Source organism: Lycorma delicatula, chromosome 8 (genome assembly GCF_047948215.1).
Source record: "Lycorma delicatula isolate Av1 chromosome 8, ASM4794821v1, whole genome shotgun sequence".
Lineage (NCBI taxonomy): Eukaryota > Metazoa > Arthropoda > Insecta > Hemiptera > Fulgoridae > Lycorma > Lycorma delicatula.
Window position 1 is genome coordinate 53,941,206 of NC_134462.1, and position 14,329 is coordinate 53,955,534.

Consider the following 14,329-nt stretch of genomic DNA (forward strand, 5'->3'; position numbering starts at 1 on the left):
TGAGACAGAAATTTTTTTGGAAAATGGTGGAACTTAGTATTTTTTTCATAAGAATTGGAGCCTGCAAATTGTTAGTGATAAACTGTTCTTTTTGTATGATCTACTAAAAATCAAATGTACTAGTATTTTTCTTCAAAAGTTTAGAAAGCCTAAACACGTAGACAGGTAAGTAGTTCTCTATATGTATGTCAATTGAGCTTTCTAAACTTTGATGAATGATAATCTTTACTATAATACAAAAGTAATAACTTGATTTTTTTTGTGTTCCAGGATTTGTAAAGGACAAAGTTGGAAATTATGACTGGTATATTTATATATTAAATTGTTTAACATTAATAACAGTTACTTTATGGATAACTGAATTTATAATTAGAGCCTGCAGACATAAAAACAGAAGTAACTAAATGATCTCTTTTAAAGGACTTCACAATGTTTAATCATTGTTTTTAATACAATGCATAAATGTTATAAATAATATACTTAATATTAACTTCACTTAATTATATTTATGAATAAATTAATTTTGTACTGCTATTAGTAAAATAATTTAATAAATAATCTTTTAAAAAATAATTTTGAAAGTTATTATTTTTATACCTGATATAAAATCTATACTTTAAATATAAAATTAAATTTAGATTTATTCTTTAAACATAAAAATGTTGTCTTTACTAATAAAATATAGCGTTTTAACAAAAGCTTTTTTCTATTAGATTTACATGTACTAGCTGTATTTCTTTCAAGTGGTTAGCTATATAACAAAGATATTTATTGGATGCTTCCTAAAATTTTTATACTTTATTTTTATAAAACATAAGCATCCACAATAGACAATCTGGACATTATCTCTATGGTTTCATCATGTATTGATAAAGGTAATTTCTAAATTACAGTAACAACCCTGCTATAACACGGCTCGATATACCGCGGATACGTAATAATAATACTGGTTATAACCTGTCCTCCCCAAAAAAATCTGAATATCTGAAAAAATAAAATAGGATGAAGAAATGCTAGTCACCCAACCACTGTATTTGATATCGGTATAAAACCCACCATAAATCCTTTGAAATTGTCAACAATACGCTTCTAATATAATATGTCAATTAGTCACGACTTATTTTAAAGCCTTGGAATTGCCAAAAACATGATTCAATAAAACTAAACTATGATTTTAATATAGTAATAGGAGAAATTCTTATGATATACTGCACATTACTCATTTCCTGTAACAGCGATTAGACCATCAATGTGCTGCATGTACAAGGCACAGTATATGGTATTTGAATGTTATTTCGTATTGCGATTTATTCCGAGCTGCTTATACTGTGTTTATCAGTATCATTAAGTTACATTGGTTAATTAATTAGATGTTTTTGTTCGTATTTGCCTAACATGCGTTTAAACGAAAAACCTATTCTGTAAAGGAAAAATTAGAAATTTTTGAAAAGGTTAGGGCAGTCGTTTGAAAGCCAGTTTATCCCGGGAATTCGGTGTGACTGAAGGTACTATATGTGGTTGAGTGAAAGAAGAAGATAAATTGTGTTCTTTTATTGATTTGTTAGTTGAAACAGTCGGCTTGATCACAAAAAGGTTAGACTTGGTGAGATTAACGTTGTAGATGAGTGTATGCACCTTTGGTTTTTGCAAAAACAGAGTGAAGAGTGCCGCTATCAAGGCCAGTACTTAAAGCTCAGGCACTAAAATTTCATGAACAAAAAATTAACAATGGAGAAGAATTCAGTGCTTCTAGCGGTTGGTTATTGCGATGGAAAATCCATCATGGTATAGGCCAAGTAAATATCGAAGGAGAATCTATTTCAGAAGATGTGATGGCAGCCGAACATTTTCACAAACAATATTACAAACACTTATATAAGAGAATAACTTCAGTGATGAACAGTTGTATAATTGTGATGAAACTGCTTTGTATTATAAAACTATTGCCAACAAAAACATTAGATGTGAAGCAAGCACCAAATAAGTCTGGTATGAAAATGAACAGAGAAAGGGTAACTTTTCTTTTATGTGTCAATTTTCAGGAAATCATTAGTTGAAGCTGTTGCTCATTGGCAAGCATGCCAACTCACATTGCTTCAAACAAGTTAATATCATTACTGGTTATTTTTAAAAATAGTAAAAATGATTGGATGATGTGTAATATGTTTTTATTGTGGCTTAATGATGAATTTGTGCTTTGTGTTAAAAATTATTTAAGAGTTCGAAAATTGGAAGAAAAAGCTTTATTACTTCTTGACAATTGCCCTGCTCATCCGTCTACTGACTTGCTGAAATACAAAGTTGGGAAAATAATCACAATGTTTTTACCCAAGAATAACACATCTTTGATCCAACCATTAGAGCGAGGAGTTATTCGGGCATTTAAAGCTTATTACTGATGAGAGCCACTGACTGCTATTGTTAACTCAGAATTACAAGTAACGGAATTTCTTAACTGCCATTAAAAAGTGCTGTATACAGCGCTGGAACAGCATGGAGTAACGTAAATTCTATTACAATTAAAAACTGTTGATCGGTATTTTCACAGAGAGTAATACAGAAGACATTGAAACAGGATATGTTCATATTTTTACTGATGAACATGCACTGGAATCGTCAAATAAAACCAGACAAGAATTGTCTGTAAATGATCTCAATGAGTGGGTTACAGAAGATAATTCCATCAAAGTGATAGTGATGATCGTCATTTATTGCACTTACGAAGAAAGAGTATAACGAAGAAACAAACAACCGCGAAACAAAAAGCAATAACTTATTTAAATAAAAAATAATTTACATCAAAGAAAAAATATTGTATCTTCTGCACTTAACTTTTTATTTAACCTTCCGTACTTCTGGGCCTACAGTTAGGCATGCTTCAGAGGATGAGGTGAATGATTTGTAGCGTGTGTGAAAATGCCATGCCTGACCAGGATTCGAACCCAGGACCTTCAGATGAAAGGCCGAGACGCTAGCACTCGCGTCATGGAGGCTGGCTCTGCACTTAACTTGTTTGTAAGTACACATTATACTGTATTGGCTTTTTATATTAAACCATTATTGCTTGATTTTTTACATATATTATTATCAAATTTGACACCAAAACAGTCACTATGTTACTACAGTAATAATAAAAAAATTATTTGAATTACTTACTCTGAAATGAAATTGAAGAATTAAAAGTGTAAAAGTTAGAGAAAAATATATCCATACATAATAAAGAGATGCCAGAATATAAATTAAGGCCGAAATTTTTTTATTTATTTGGCTGTCTTAAGAAATGGTGAACAGATATGAATATGGATTCAGCATGTATCAGTAATATTTCAGTAGTTCAGGGTGAATCATTCTGTCAGTCCCAAGTAATACAGTTATTACTTTATGAATACAATAATGTACTATAAGCTGCTACCTTTGTGGTACCGTAACGTGCCGATAAGCAATTAAAAACTTTCTTGAGTCTTTGTTATTGATATTTAATAACGATAATATTTTGTAATGCTTCACACTATTATTCAGTTCACTGAAATGAATTGTATCATGTTGCTCCACGTTTATAACATTCTTATTGAGTGGTTTTAACAATGAGGGTGAAACATAAACTGAGAAAACCTAAGTAATTCAAAAAAAAAATCAGCAATGTGTACATGAAACCTTAAAACAAGATAACCGTGAAACTCCAGTCAGAGAGATTGCTCAGAAATCAAGTAGTGAAACAAGCGTTAGCGAAAGAACAATTTTTAATATAATAAAGAAACATAGAATTGGTGGTAAACATGTTATCCCTAAAAATACTGGAAAGCGTATGAAAAGAACTGAAAAGCTGGGCGATTTTATAAAACCACTACCTATTAGAAAAAAGTTCATTAGTTTTATTTCAATAACGAGCTTCCTAACTTGAACAAAATATTAAATGCTGTGAATACTGATTCTGAATTGCAAATTTTTTTGGAAGTACATTGAATCTGTTTTAAAAACTCAATGAATTTTCATTTTATCTCTAGAAAAAATAATTCTTTATTGGTCAAAAGCAAACTTATTATTTCATGGCCGAGGAAATATGTAAGAGAAATTAAGCGATTTCGTAAAGGGTAACACAATTTATTATCTAGATGAGAATAGGATAACGGGACATGTACGGGAAAGGTATGAGTGGATAAAGAAATAAAGAACGCAAAAGATGCTTTTTTTATCTAAGATTTGTAAATGCTGGGGGTGAAAATCATGGCTAGAACAGATGAACGATTAATAATAACACTATACGAAGTGAAAATGGGGTTTTGAACGGTAGTTTATGGGTATTTGAATCCAGATCTTCCCAAGAATAGCATGATAAAATGAATGATGACAATTTAATATGCAATGATTTAAAAGAATTGTCAAAATTGTTGCTAAAGCATCCGTCCTAGTAATGCTAATAATTAAAAAAAAATATTCCAAAAGCTTCGACTCAAAAATAGAAAATTGCCAAATGTTTAAAATTCCATACACCAGAGACATGTTAAAAGTAAAACTTTAAAAACAAAACAGTCAAATCAGTTAAACAAAATATTCATTATCAATTAGATTAAATTGCAAAATCAAAAAATTGTGTCGTGTTGCGACTTCATAACGGTGTAATTTTAACCCGATAGAATTGATATTGGCACAAGTCAAAGGTTATTTTGGGAGTAATAACACACATTAAATTAATTGATATAAAAAATTTAATGATAGAAAATCTTAAGAGTAGATAAAAATTAATCACAATTTTCTAAGTTTTTTATTACACGTTATTTTTTACTTCATTTTTATGTTAAAACTAAAAATTAGTTTTTTTTTCTTGGATGGATTGCAAAAATTAGAATTACTTTTGTTTGATTTTGTAGCAGCTAAGTTTTTGTTGTTGGTTTTTTTATTGTAATTGCGTGTTGAACTCCTTTTACCTTTGGTTAGGTAGTGAATTTCGCAGGGACTGGTGAAGAAGGTGTTAGTTAGTTTGAAACTGCTTCGGCACCTGTAAATAGGGTTCCTTCACCTCCATCTTAGTCTTCTTTGAGAACAATGTTAGATTTGCTTTGTTTTTAATTTGTTTTTTTTTCAGTGATGGTAGTACATTGATGGGAAAGGGAATGTGACATGTGGCATTCACATCAGTGGCATCCTGACTGAGGCAAGAACAAGGCTGAAAGATGCCTTTTGCTCAATTTTGAAGATGACCCCTTGTAAAGCCCATAAGGGCTAGGTTTGGAGAGAGTGCAATGGTGACTAACTGTCATATGGTGAGTGTCTCCTCCTATGGGGTCAGTTCATGAATATTGAGTTTAACATGCAATGTGAGTGAGGAAGTTTGTGTTCGTGTAGGCTCTGATAATTTGAGTTTTCAAATTACGTTATTCAATAGCTACTTACTTTATACCGTAGTTTGTTTAGTAATTAGTGATTACTACGGTTAGATTTTATTGATTTTGTTGTTCAGAGCTTTTTTATTATATTATTAGTTATTTTCATATATTAACTGCATAGGTAGCCTAACAGGCTGTCTAGGTTAGCTTGGTGGGCGGTTTCCTGGAGTGTAATTACAGTTTCTTCTATTGTTTTGAACTGATTATAACAGGATCCTACTTACTGAGAATGCCAAGTGTAAGTCACAAAATAAATGTTTAATCTAAATGTAATTAGAAGACAAAAGTCCAAGAAATATATAGACTGTGCAAAGGAAGTGTTGAAAACAGAATGGAAATATTAAAAAGAACAGAATTTGTTGAAATAAATATAATAATTACGTAAAATAAAAAGGAAAGTACAGGCTTAAAAACAAAAAAAAAGAAGCAATTTAGACTCAAAAATAATTTATTTATTGAAAGAATGGGTATGTGATTGATATGAAATAATTTCCTAATATAATTAATTAGGTTTAAATTACTATTAATCATATGATTTAATAAGTTCAAGTATTTTATCATAAACTAATTCCACAGCGTTATTCCCAAATATGAAATCAGTATGACTGAATTTAGGATCCGGTACTTCATAATTCATAATCAAATTTGGTAGTGTTTTTTCTAATTTTATCACATCCTGAAATGAAAATGAATCAACTTTCAGTTACATAAAGGGTATAAATTTATGCAAAATGTAACTAAAATCTAAAGAAAAATTCTAAATTTTTAAATAAAACTGCTTATTATTATTATTGTGTTTTTAACCAGATTTATTGCTAGTACTTAAACACCTAGCAATTATTATATCATTTAGTTAGGATAGTTTACATAAACTATCAGTGGTAGTCATCATTATATAAAGACAGTAACTATAAATAGATCAAGAAGCCAGTATTACTAAACAAATTTTATTTCCATTACAAAAATGAGGCATACTTTCTTAATTTGATTGTTTGAATATAAAATTTCAGTAAGAGGAATCTCACGCACGTTTCTTCAGTGACAGACTCATAAGTAAATATGTCATCTTAGCTATGTATGCTCTTCTGTGCTCTGTAATTTAATCTCTTTTGCCAGCCCTTCATGATAATGTGATGGTTGTGATCATATAACACTAACAATAAAGAATGATGTCATTAAATCAAAAAGGCTGATAATGAGAAAACTGTTGGTCGTTGTTCTACCAAATTTTAGGATTTGACTTGTCAGGTATAAAAAAGGAGGGTAAGGTTATAAATCCTTTAATTTAACCCTAACTACCATCACGTAACGTAACTATAGATAATTCCCTTAAATTAATATATTATTTGCTGGCACTTAAATGTCAAGCCCAGCCAAAATACAAGAATGATCATACCACACAGTCAATTTGAGTGTGATATCACTTGTAGGCTTCTTGAGTGACAGACTTGTAAGTAAATATGTCATTTCAGCTATGTGTGCTCTAGCACAGAGCACACATGAAGAGCACCTTCATGATAATGTGATGGTTGTGATCATATAACACTAACAATAAACAATGATAAGACATTAAATCAAAAAGGCTGATAGTGAGAAAACTGTTAGTCGTTGTTCTACCAAATTTTAGGACTTGACTTGTCAGGTATAAAAAAGGATGGCAAGGGTAAAATTGTTTAATTTACCCCTACAATTACTTAACATAATTTTAAATAATTCCCTTAAATTACCATATTGTTTGCTGGCACTTAAATGTCAAGCCCAGCCAAAATACAAGAAAGATCATAGCATATAATCAAAGAGTGTATCACTTGACTGATATTTTTGCTCTGAATTATCTATGCAGTTACTGCCCTTAGCAATTAGCAAACTGTCATTGGTGTTTCCATTACTTAAGGTGGTGTAATATGGACATTTATTACTACAAAATAAGAGTAGGCAGATCATTAAATTAGGAGTTATAAATTGTTATAGGTCACTGATAGTCAGTAACATTTGGTTACTGCTATGTCTTAATATGTATAATGAAATAAATAAACAAAACTTTTTTGATGGTAACTTTATGCAGCCGAATGTAAAATTTTCTTAATTTAAAAAAAATTATGTTCATCAAAATCAGTAAAAGCATTTTTAATCAATTAACATTGATGTGATTGAATTCAATTCTTGAATCATCTCTGCTATTATTCTTGAATTCAATTTTATTCAAATATAGAACAGCTAATTTTTCTCCTTTTTTGTAATTTTTGTAAGATATGATTACACAACTAATTGCTGCCTTAAAATTATTATTAGGTACACTGTAATGTATTCCTTTTTGTTGTAAAGCACAGTACTTACGCTATCTCTACTCATTCAAAGAATTAAACTGAATATTATTAATGATAACTTCAATACTAATAATAAAAAAAATTAAAATATTTACTTTCTTTTTTACTATAGCATCATTGGTTCCATATAATAATGCTATTGGTGTTTGAATTTGTTCAATTTTATATGTTGGTGGTGTGTAACTTCCGTATATCTTTTGATTCTTTAATGAACCATAATCATACAGTTGAAATTTTTCTGTAAATAAATAAAATTTCATGTTTCATTATTATCAAATAACATCAACACCTATGCACGAGGTCTGTAAATAAAGTAATGAGACTGGTTCAGAAAAACTTTTTATTTACAATCCAGTTATGCATGGAACTCAGAAACCGGAATGTCTTTCAGATGGTTGGTTACATTTCTTTTAAAGTTTTCTACTGTTCCAAAATGGTGTCCTTTGAGGTGCTTTTTAAAGTCAGGAACAGGAAAAGCTTGCAGGGACTCAAGTCAGGTGAATAAGGTAGTTGAGGAACTTCTGGAATGTTTTTCTTTGGCAAAAACTCATTAATTGTGTGCAGTGTGACAAGGTGCATTGTCATGATTCAGCATCCAGTTGTCTTTGATGGCACGTCTGACGCGGGCGACTCTTTTCTGCGGTCTTTCAAGAATTTCTCGGTAAACATTTTCATTTACAATCTTACGTGTAGGCAAAAACTACTTATGGGCAATGCCATTAATATCGAAGAAAGAGATTAGCATGTTTTTGATTTGCTCATTTTTTACTGTGGTATGGTTCAAATTCAGTTGTTCTGCAATCATTCTGACAGGTAGTTGCCGTATCAAGTCTCTGATTCGCTCAACATTGCCGTTATTTTTGACTTTAACTGTCTTCCAGGGCGTGGATCGTCCGCAACTGTTTCCCGTCCATCTGTAAATGTTTTAAACCATCTAAACATGTGGGCTCGTAACAGAGCCCACATGTCTCTATACGTCCCTTTCAATTTCGAAAAACGTTTCAGTAGCACGATTAGAGTGCTACTGAAACGTTTTTCGAAATTTAACATAAAATTCGAGTTTAACATAAAATTGGATTGCTCATAATTAGTATCACTCATTTTTGTAACGCTCAACAAAAACTCGTTTCACGAAAGATTTGTTTACGCCTCACGTGGCAACAGTAGACTAAAAATATTAATACCTAAAATAAATCAGCTAAATTCATATAACCATTTGTTTACTAGTAACTTTATAGTATTCTAACTTTGGCTACCAAATAAAACTAGTCTCATTACTTTATTTACAGAACTCGTATACATAATTATATATATATATATATATATATATATATATATATATATATATACACTAATCTCAGGTCATACTATATAAAGAATCGTGTTTTCGTTCATTCCCGACAACCACTGGTCATTACGAAAATTTAACTGTAGCTTTCTTATAAATTCAGGAATGTTTTACACAGCTCAGACCTCACCAATCTCACTGCTATATAAATCATAAATAAAAAAAAGGAATATATAAATAATCTATTAATGAAATTTAAATAATTTTTTATATCGATCATTTTCAGTATATAGTATATTTTCAGATCATTTTCATATCGACTTTTTCAGTATATATTACATCTTGTTTTTATAAACTCCGGGACCACTGTTATGTATTGATTCAGAGGATAAGAGAACGATTTGTAGCGTGTGTGAAAATCCCATGCCTGACCGGGATTCGAACCCTGAACCTCCGGATGAAAGGGCGCTACCACTCGCGCCACGGAGGCCGGCATGTACAACTTGTAAGTAATATATACAAGTTGTGTGCAGTTTACTGGTAACCAAACATTCAACTAGCAGCATTCTCAACAATAATGTAACAATTCAAAATTACATTTTGAATACTCATTTTTATGACATAACTTCACGCTAAACATTTTGGAAAGATTTTAACTTTAGTGTTATATCCGTCAACAAGAATCAAAGCACATCTTACAGAGTAGGTTCATCGTAGTTCCAAGTTTCTAAATTATTATACTTATTATTTGCATTATTCATACTTAACAGAGCGAAAAACAGAATCTCTTTACTTATTTTAAATACATATTCAGTGTATCACGAAGTTCTCTCAGGACTTTCATAACTTCCGTGAAAATATTGGAAAAATTCACATATGGCCTAAAATGATTCTTTGCGAGTTTATCTATAATTTATGAAACTTATCGATCAATCATTTATGTATTTCAAAATCTAATTTAATAAAATAGGTCAGAGAACTCTTTCCGTGGTAGTTTTTGAACAATCTGGGGTAAAAAAACTGTTTTTTTTTTATTTTATATTTGACGTAAACTAATTTTGCTAAATTAGTAAGTAATAAACACGTCAAACTTTTAAACAAAACTAGCAGAAAATCTAATTCTTAACAAAATGGTGTAAGATATACTGAATATAACAAAAAAAATTATATTTAATTTAGAAACAGTTCAACAGATCAAAGTACCAGTTAATAATCAGTGTTCAAAAATGAGCCTGCCATTTCCAATACATTTCTTGACACGTTTCTGTACTGCTTTGGTTGCTCTTTTAGTTCTTCAGGGCTATCCTTAAGTTGCTCAGAGCATCCATAATGCGGACAATTAATTTCTCACGAGAATGTTCATTTGTTTTGTATACAATATTTTTCATCTATTCCCAAACGAAAAAATCTAAAAGTGTGTTAGATCAGGCGATCTTAATGGCTAGGAATGCGGACCTCTAAGACCGATCCATTTCTCAGGGAAATTATGACTATAAGTGAAAGGGAACGGCACAGTAGAAGCGGGGAGGCGCGCCATCGTGCTGTAAGTATACTTTGTGCCTTAGCGCTAGAGAAACATCTTCAAGTAGCTGCAGCTCTTCTCGAAGAAAGTGCAAGTAAAAAACAAACTTGTTTTGTATATCGACACTTGAGTTTTCGGTTGTTTACCAACATCAAAACTTGTGTTGTTTACTTGACACTTGAGCTGTCGATTTGTATTCCACCAGTTACAGAACTCGAAGCGAAGCAGACCGTCTCCTGTATCTAGAGTTGCACTAGACTTTTATGAAAATGATAATACTTGTTTTGTTGTTTCCTCCAAACCATCTAATGTGAAACCCCGGTCCGCTGACCGATGTTTCCGGTCTTGTACTACGCCTAGCTGCGCTGAACTGCATCGATAATAATTTCATTAGTAACAGCATCGTGTTGAACAGATAGTTCGTAGCTGGTACGAATACTAGGTAGTGAACCTAATTTCTCAAAGATAGGTAGTTTCTCGAAGATTGCGAAAAGTTGTGCTAATTGTTTTGCGATTTGGTATCCTGCGATTAGGAAAACGTATTTCATTTTTTTATACAGTAAATTTTATTTTTACAAATTTTTCACATCCCCGAAAAACAATTTGGCTTTTGTTTATATTAAAAAAGGACCTTTCTCAGAAATGCAGTAATGTACTGTCTCTAAGTAAAATTCAAAGTTTTCTATCTTTTCTTTGTTTTATTCAACTTATTTTACAACATGTTATTCAGAGTTAAATTTTTTACAAGTTTTATTTAAACGTTTTATGTGTTAGTTACCCATTTAACAAAGTTATTGAACGTCAAATATTAAAAACAGGGTTTTTTACCCCGTTTATTAGTTTTCACCCCTGATTTTCCAAAAACTACTGCAGATACGGTTCTGTGACCTACTGTATTCGATATGTTAGGTAAAAAACCACAATAGATAACTAATTCCACCTCTTAAATTAACGTTCTAAAAATTTAAGTAAAATCTCATTTCACCTGGATAGCTGAAACTAAGCGAAATTTGTCACTAGCCATAACTTGCAAACGTAGCATTTTAGGATATATGTTCATTGATTTTTTTTCGTTATTTTCACGAGTGAAATAGTGAGAAAGTCCCGGGAGAACTTCGTGGTACCTTCTGTTTGTTGTCTTTACGTGATACTGATTATTTAGCTTAATAACTAACTTTATTTTATAAATATGCAGCAAATGACCAAATTTAGTGAATTTAAAAACAAAAAAACAGCAAAAAATTTTTGTTACTCAAGAAAGACTTTAATTCAATGAAAATATTACTATTATTATTATTATTATTATTATTATTCGCCGAGAGTATATTTGGCTAAGACGAGCGGCGCAACATGCAAGAAATCACACGTACGCGAACGCCTGGTCGGCTGAGCAAAAGGCGGTGAAGAAGCGGCTTTATCGAGCCATCAAAATGAGTAAAGCTTACAGCTGGCGAGAATTGACGGAGACCGTGTTGGCAGACACTTGGTGGCTGGGTTATAAGATAGTGACCCGATGACCAAGGGGCTCGCGTCACCAGCTCCATTAGATGAGGCTAAAGCGGAGCACATAGTTAAGATGTTCCCGGTTCACTCTGTTTGTGCCACTGGCAATTTTCTCAGTGGAGGAGCTGGAGGGAGTCCTATGGTTGCTGAAGGTCAGAAAAACCCCTGGTCCTGATGGCATATGGGGTGAGGTCCTCAAGTTGGTGGGGCGCTGCAGACCCCATCTGTTTATAGATGTGTACAGTGCATGTCCGGAGGCTAGGGCCTCCACTGCCAGATGGAAGACCACATGTCTTGTGCTACTCCTCAGGGGCAAAGGAGACCTGCAGTTGCCATCTTCCTACTGCCCACTGTGTCTGCTTGACATACACATATAACATTCTTTTGTTATAATTTTTTTTCGTTTTATATGCAAAACATTAAAACAAAGTAATAAGTATTTAATTATAATTATACATGATAACTTAATTAAAAGATCTGTCAGTCAAGAATAGGTTATTTAATGTTGCAACAAGAATGGTTTTTACCACAAATATTTAAAATATTTTGTATTATGCAAAGTATTATATTCCTCTGCATCTAAATCAAAGAACTGAATTAAAATACTCATTAGCTAGTACTTTTTTTTTTTGTCTTCAGTCATTTGACTGGTTTGATGCAGCTCTCCAAGATTCCCTATCTAGTGCTAGTCGTTTCATTTCAGTATACCCTCTACATCCTACATCCCCAACAATTTGTTTTACATACTCCAAACGTGGCCTGCCTACACAATTTTTCCCTTCTACCTGTCCTTCCAATATTAAAGCGACTATTCCAGGATGCCTTAGTATGTGGCCTATAAGTCTGTCTCTTCTTTTAACTATATTTTTCCAAATGCTACTTTCTTCATCTATTTGCCGCAATACCTCTTCATTTGTCACTTTATCCACCCATCTGATTTTTAACATTCTCCTATAGCACCACATTTCAAAAGCTTCTAATCTTTTCTTCTCAGATACTCCGATTGTCCAAGTTTCACTTCCATATAAAGCGACACTCCAAACATACACTTTCAAAAATCTTTTCCTGACATTTAAATTCATTTTTGATGTAAACAAATTATATTTCTTACTGAAGGCTCGTTTAGCTTGTGCTATTCGGCATTTTATATCGCTCCTGCTTCGTCCATCTTTAGTAATTCTACTTCCCAAATAACAAAATTCTTCTACCTCCATAATCTTTTCTCCTCCTATTTTCACATTCAGTGGTCCATCTTTGTTATTTCTACTACATTTCATTACTTTTGTTTTGATCTTGTTTATTTTCATGTGATAGTTCTTGCGTAGGACTTGATCTATGCCGTTCATTGTTTCTTCTAAATCCTTTTTACTCTCGGCTAGAATTACTATATCATCAGAAAATCATAGCATCTTTATCTTTTCACCTTGTACTGTTACTCCGAATCTAAATTGTTCTTTAACATCATTAACTGCTAGTTCCATGTAAAGATTAAAAAGTAACGGAGATAGGGAACATCCTTGTCGGACTCCCTTTCTTATTACGGCTTCTTTCTTATGTTCTTCAATTATTACTGTTGCTGTTTGGTTCCTGTACATGTTAGCAATTGTTCCTCTATCTCTGTATTTGAACCCTAATTTTTTTTAAATGCTGAACATTTTATTCCAGTCTACGTTATCGAATGCCTTTTCTAGGTCTATAAACGCCAAGTATGTTGGTTTGTTTTTCTTTAATCTTCCTTCTACTATTAATCTGAGGCCTAAAATTGCTTCCCTTGTCCCTATACTTTTCCTGAAACCAAATTGGTCTTCTCATAACACTTCTTCCACTCTCCTATCAATTCTTCTGTATAGAATTCTAGTTAAGATTTTTGATGCATGACTAGTTAAACTAATTGTTCTGTATTCTTCACATTTATCTGCCCCTGCTTTCTTTGGTATCATTACTATAACACTTTTTTTGAAGTCTGATGGAAATTCCCCTTTTTCATAAATATTACACACCAGTTTGTATAATCTATCAATCGCTTCCTCACCTGCACTGCGCAGTAAATCTACAAGTATTCCGTCTATTCCAGGAGCCTTTCTGCCATTTAAATCTTTTAATGCTCTCTTAAATTCAGATCTCAGTATTGTTTCTCCCATTTCATCCTCCTCAACTTCCTCTTCTTCCTCTATAACACCATTTTCTAATTCATTTCCTCCGTATAACTCTTCAATATATTCCACCCATCTATCGACTTTACCTTTCGTATTATATATTGGTGTACCATCTTTGTTTAACACATTATTACATTTTAATTTATGTA

The 14,329-nt window shown here is 32.0% G+C and overlaps 2 protein-coding genes across 4 annotated transcripts in view; one reads left to right on the forward strand and one right to left on the reverse strand.

The window, feature by feature from the left end:
- The window catches only part of LOC142328734 (uncharacterized), a 56,880-nt gene extending 56,354 nt beyond the window's left edge, over positions 1–526 (forward strand). For all 3 annotated transcript variants that reach the window (XM_075372714.1, XM_075372712.1, XM_075372715.1), the window contains one exon: positions 271–526. In XM_075372714.1, the coding sequence (XP_075228829.1) occupies positions 271–404 (134 nt within the window). In that variant the 3' untranslated portion in view covers positions 405–526. The remainder of the gene's footprint in view (positions 1–270) is intronic.
- Positions 527–5,847: 5,321 nt separating this feature from the next.
- The window catches only part of LOC142329455 (lipase 3-like), a 40,602-nt gene continuing 32,120 nt past the window's right edge, over positions 5,848–14,329 (reverse strand). Inside the window, exons 7-8 of the mRNA XM_075374105.1 lie at positions 7,807–7,949; positions 5,848–6,060 (exon numbers count right to left, since the gene is read on the reverse strand). Of these exons, the coding sequence (XP_075230220.1) occupies positions 5,908–6,060; positions 7,807–7,949 (296 nt within the window). The 3' untranslated portion in view covers positions 5,848–5,907. The remainder of the gene's footprint in view (positions 6,061–7,806; positions 7,950–14,329) is intronic.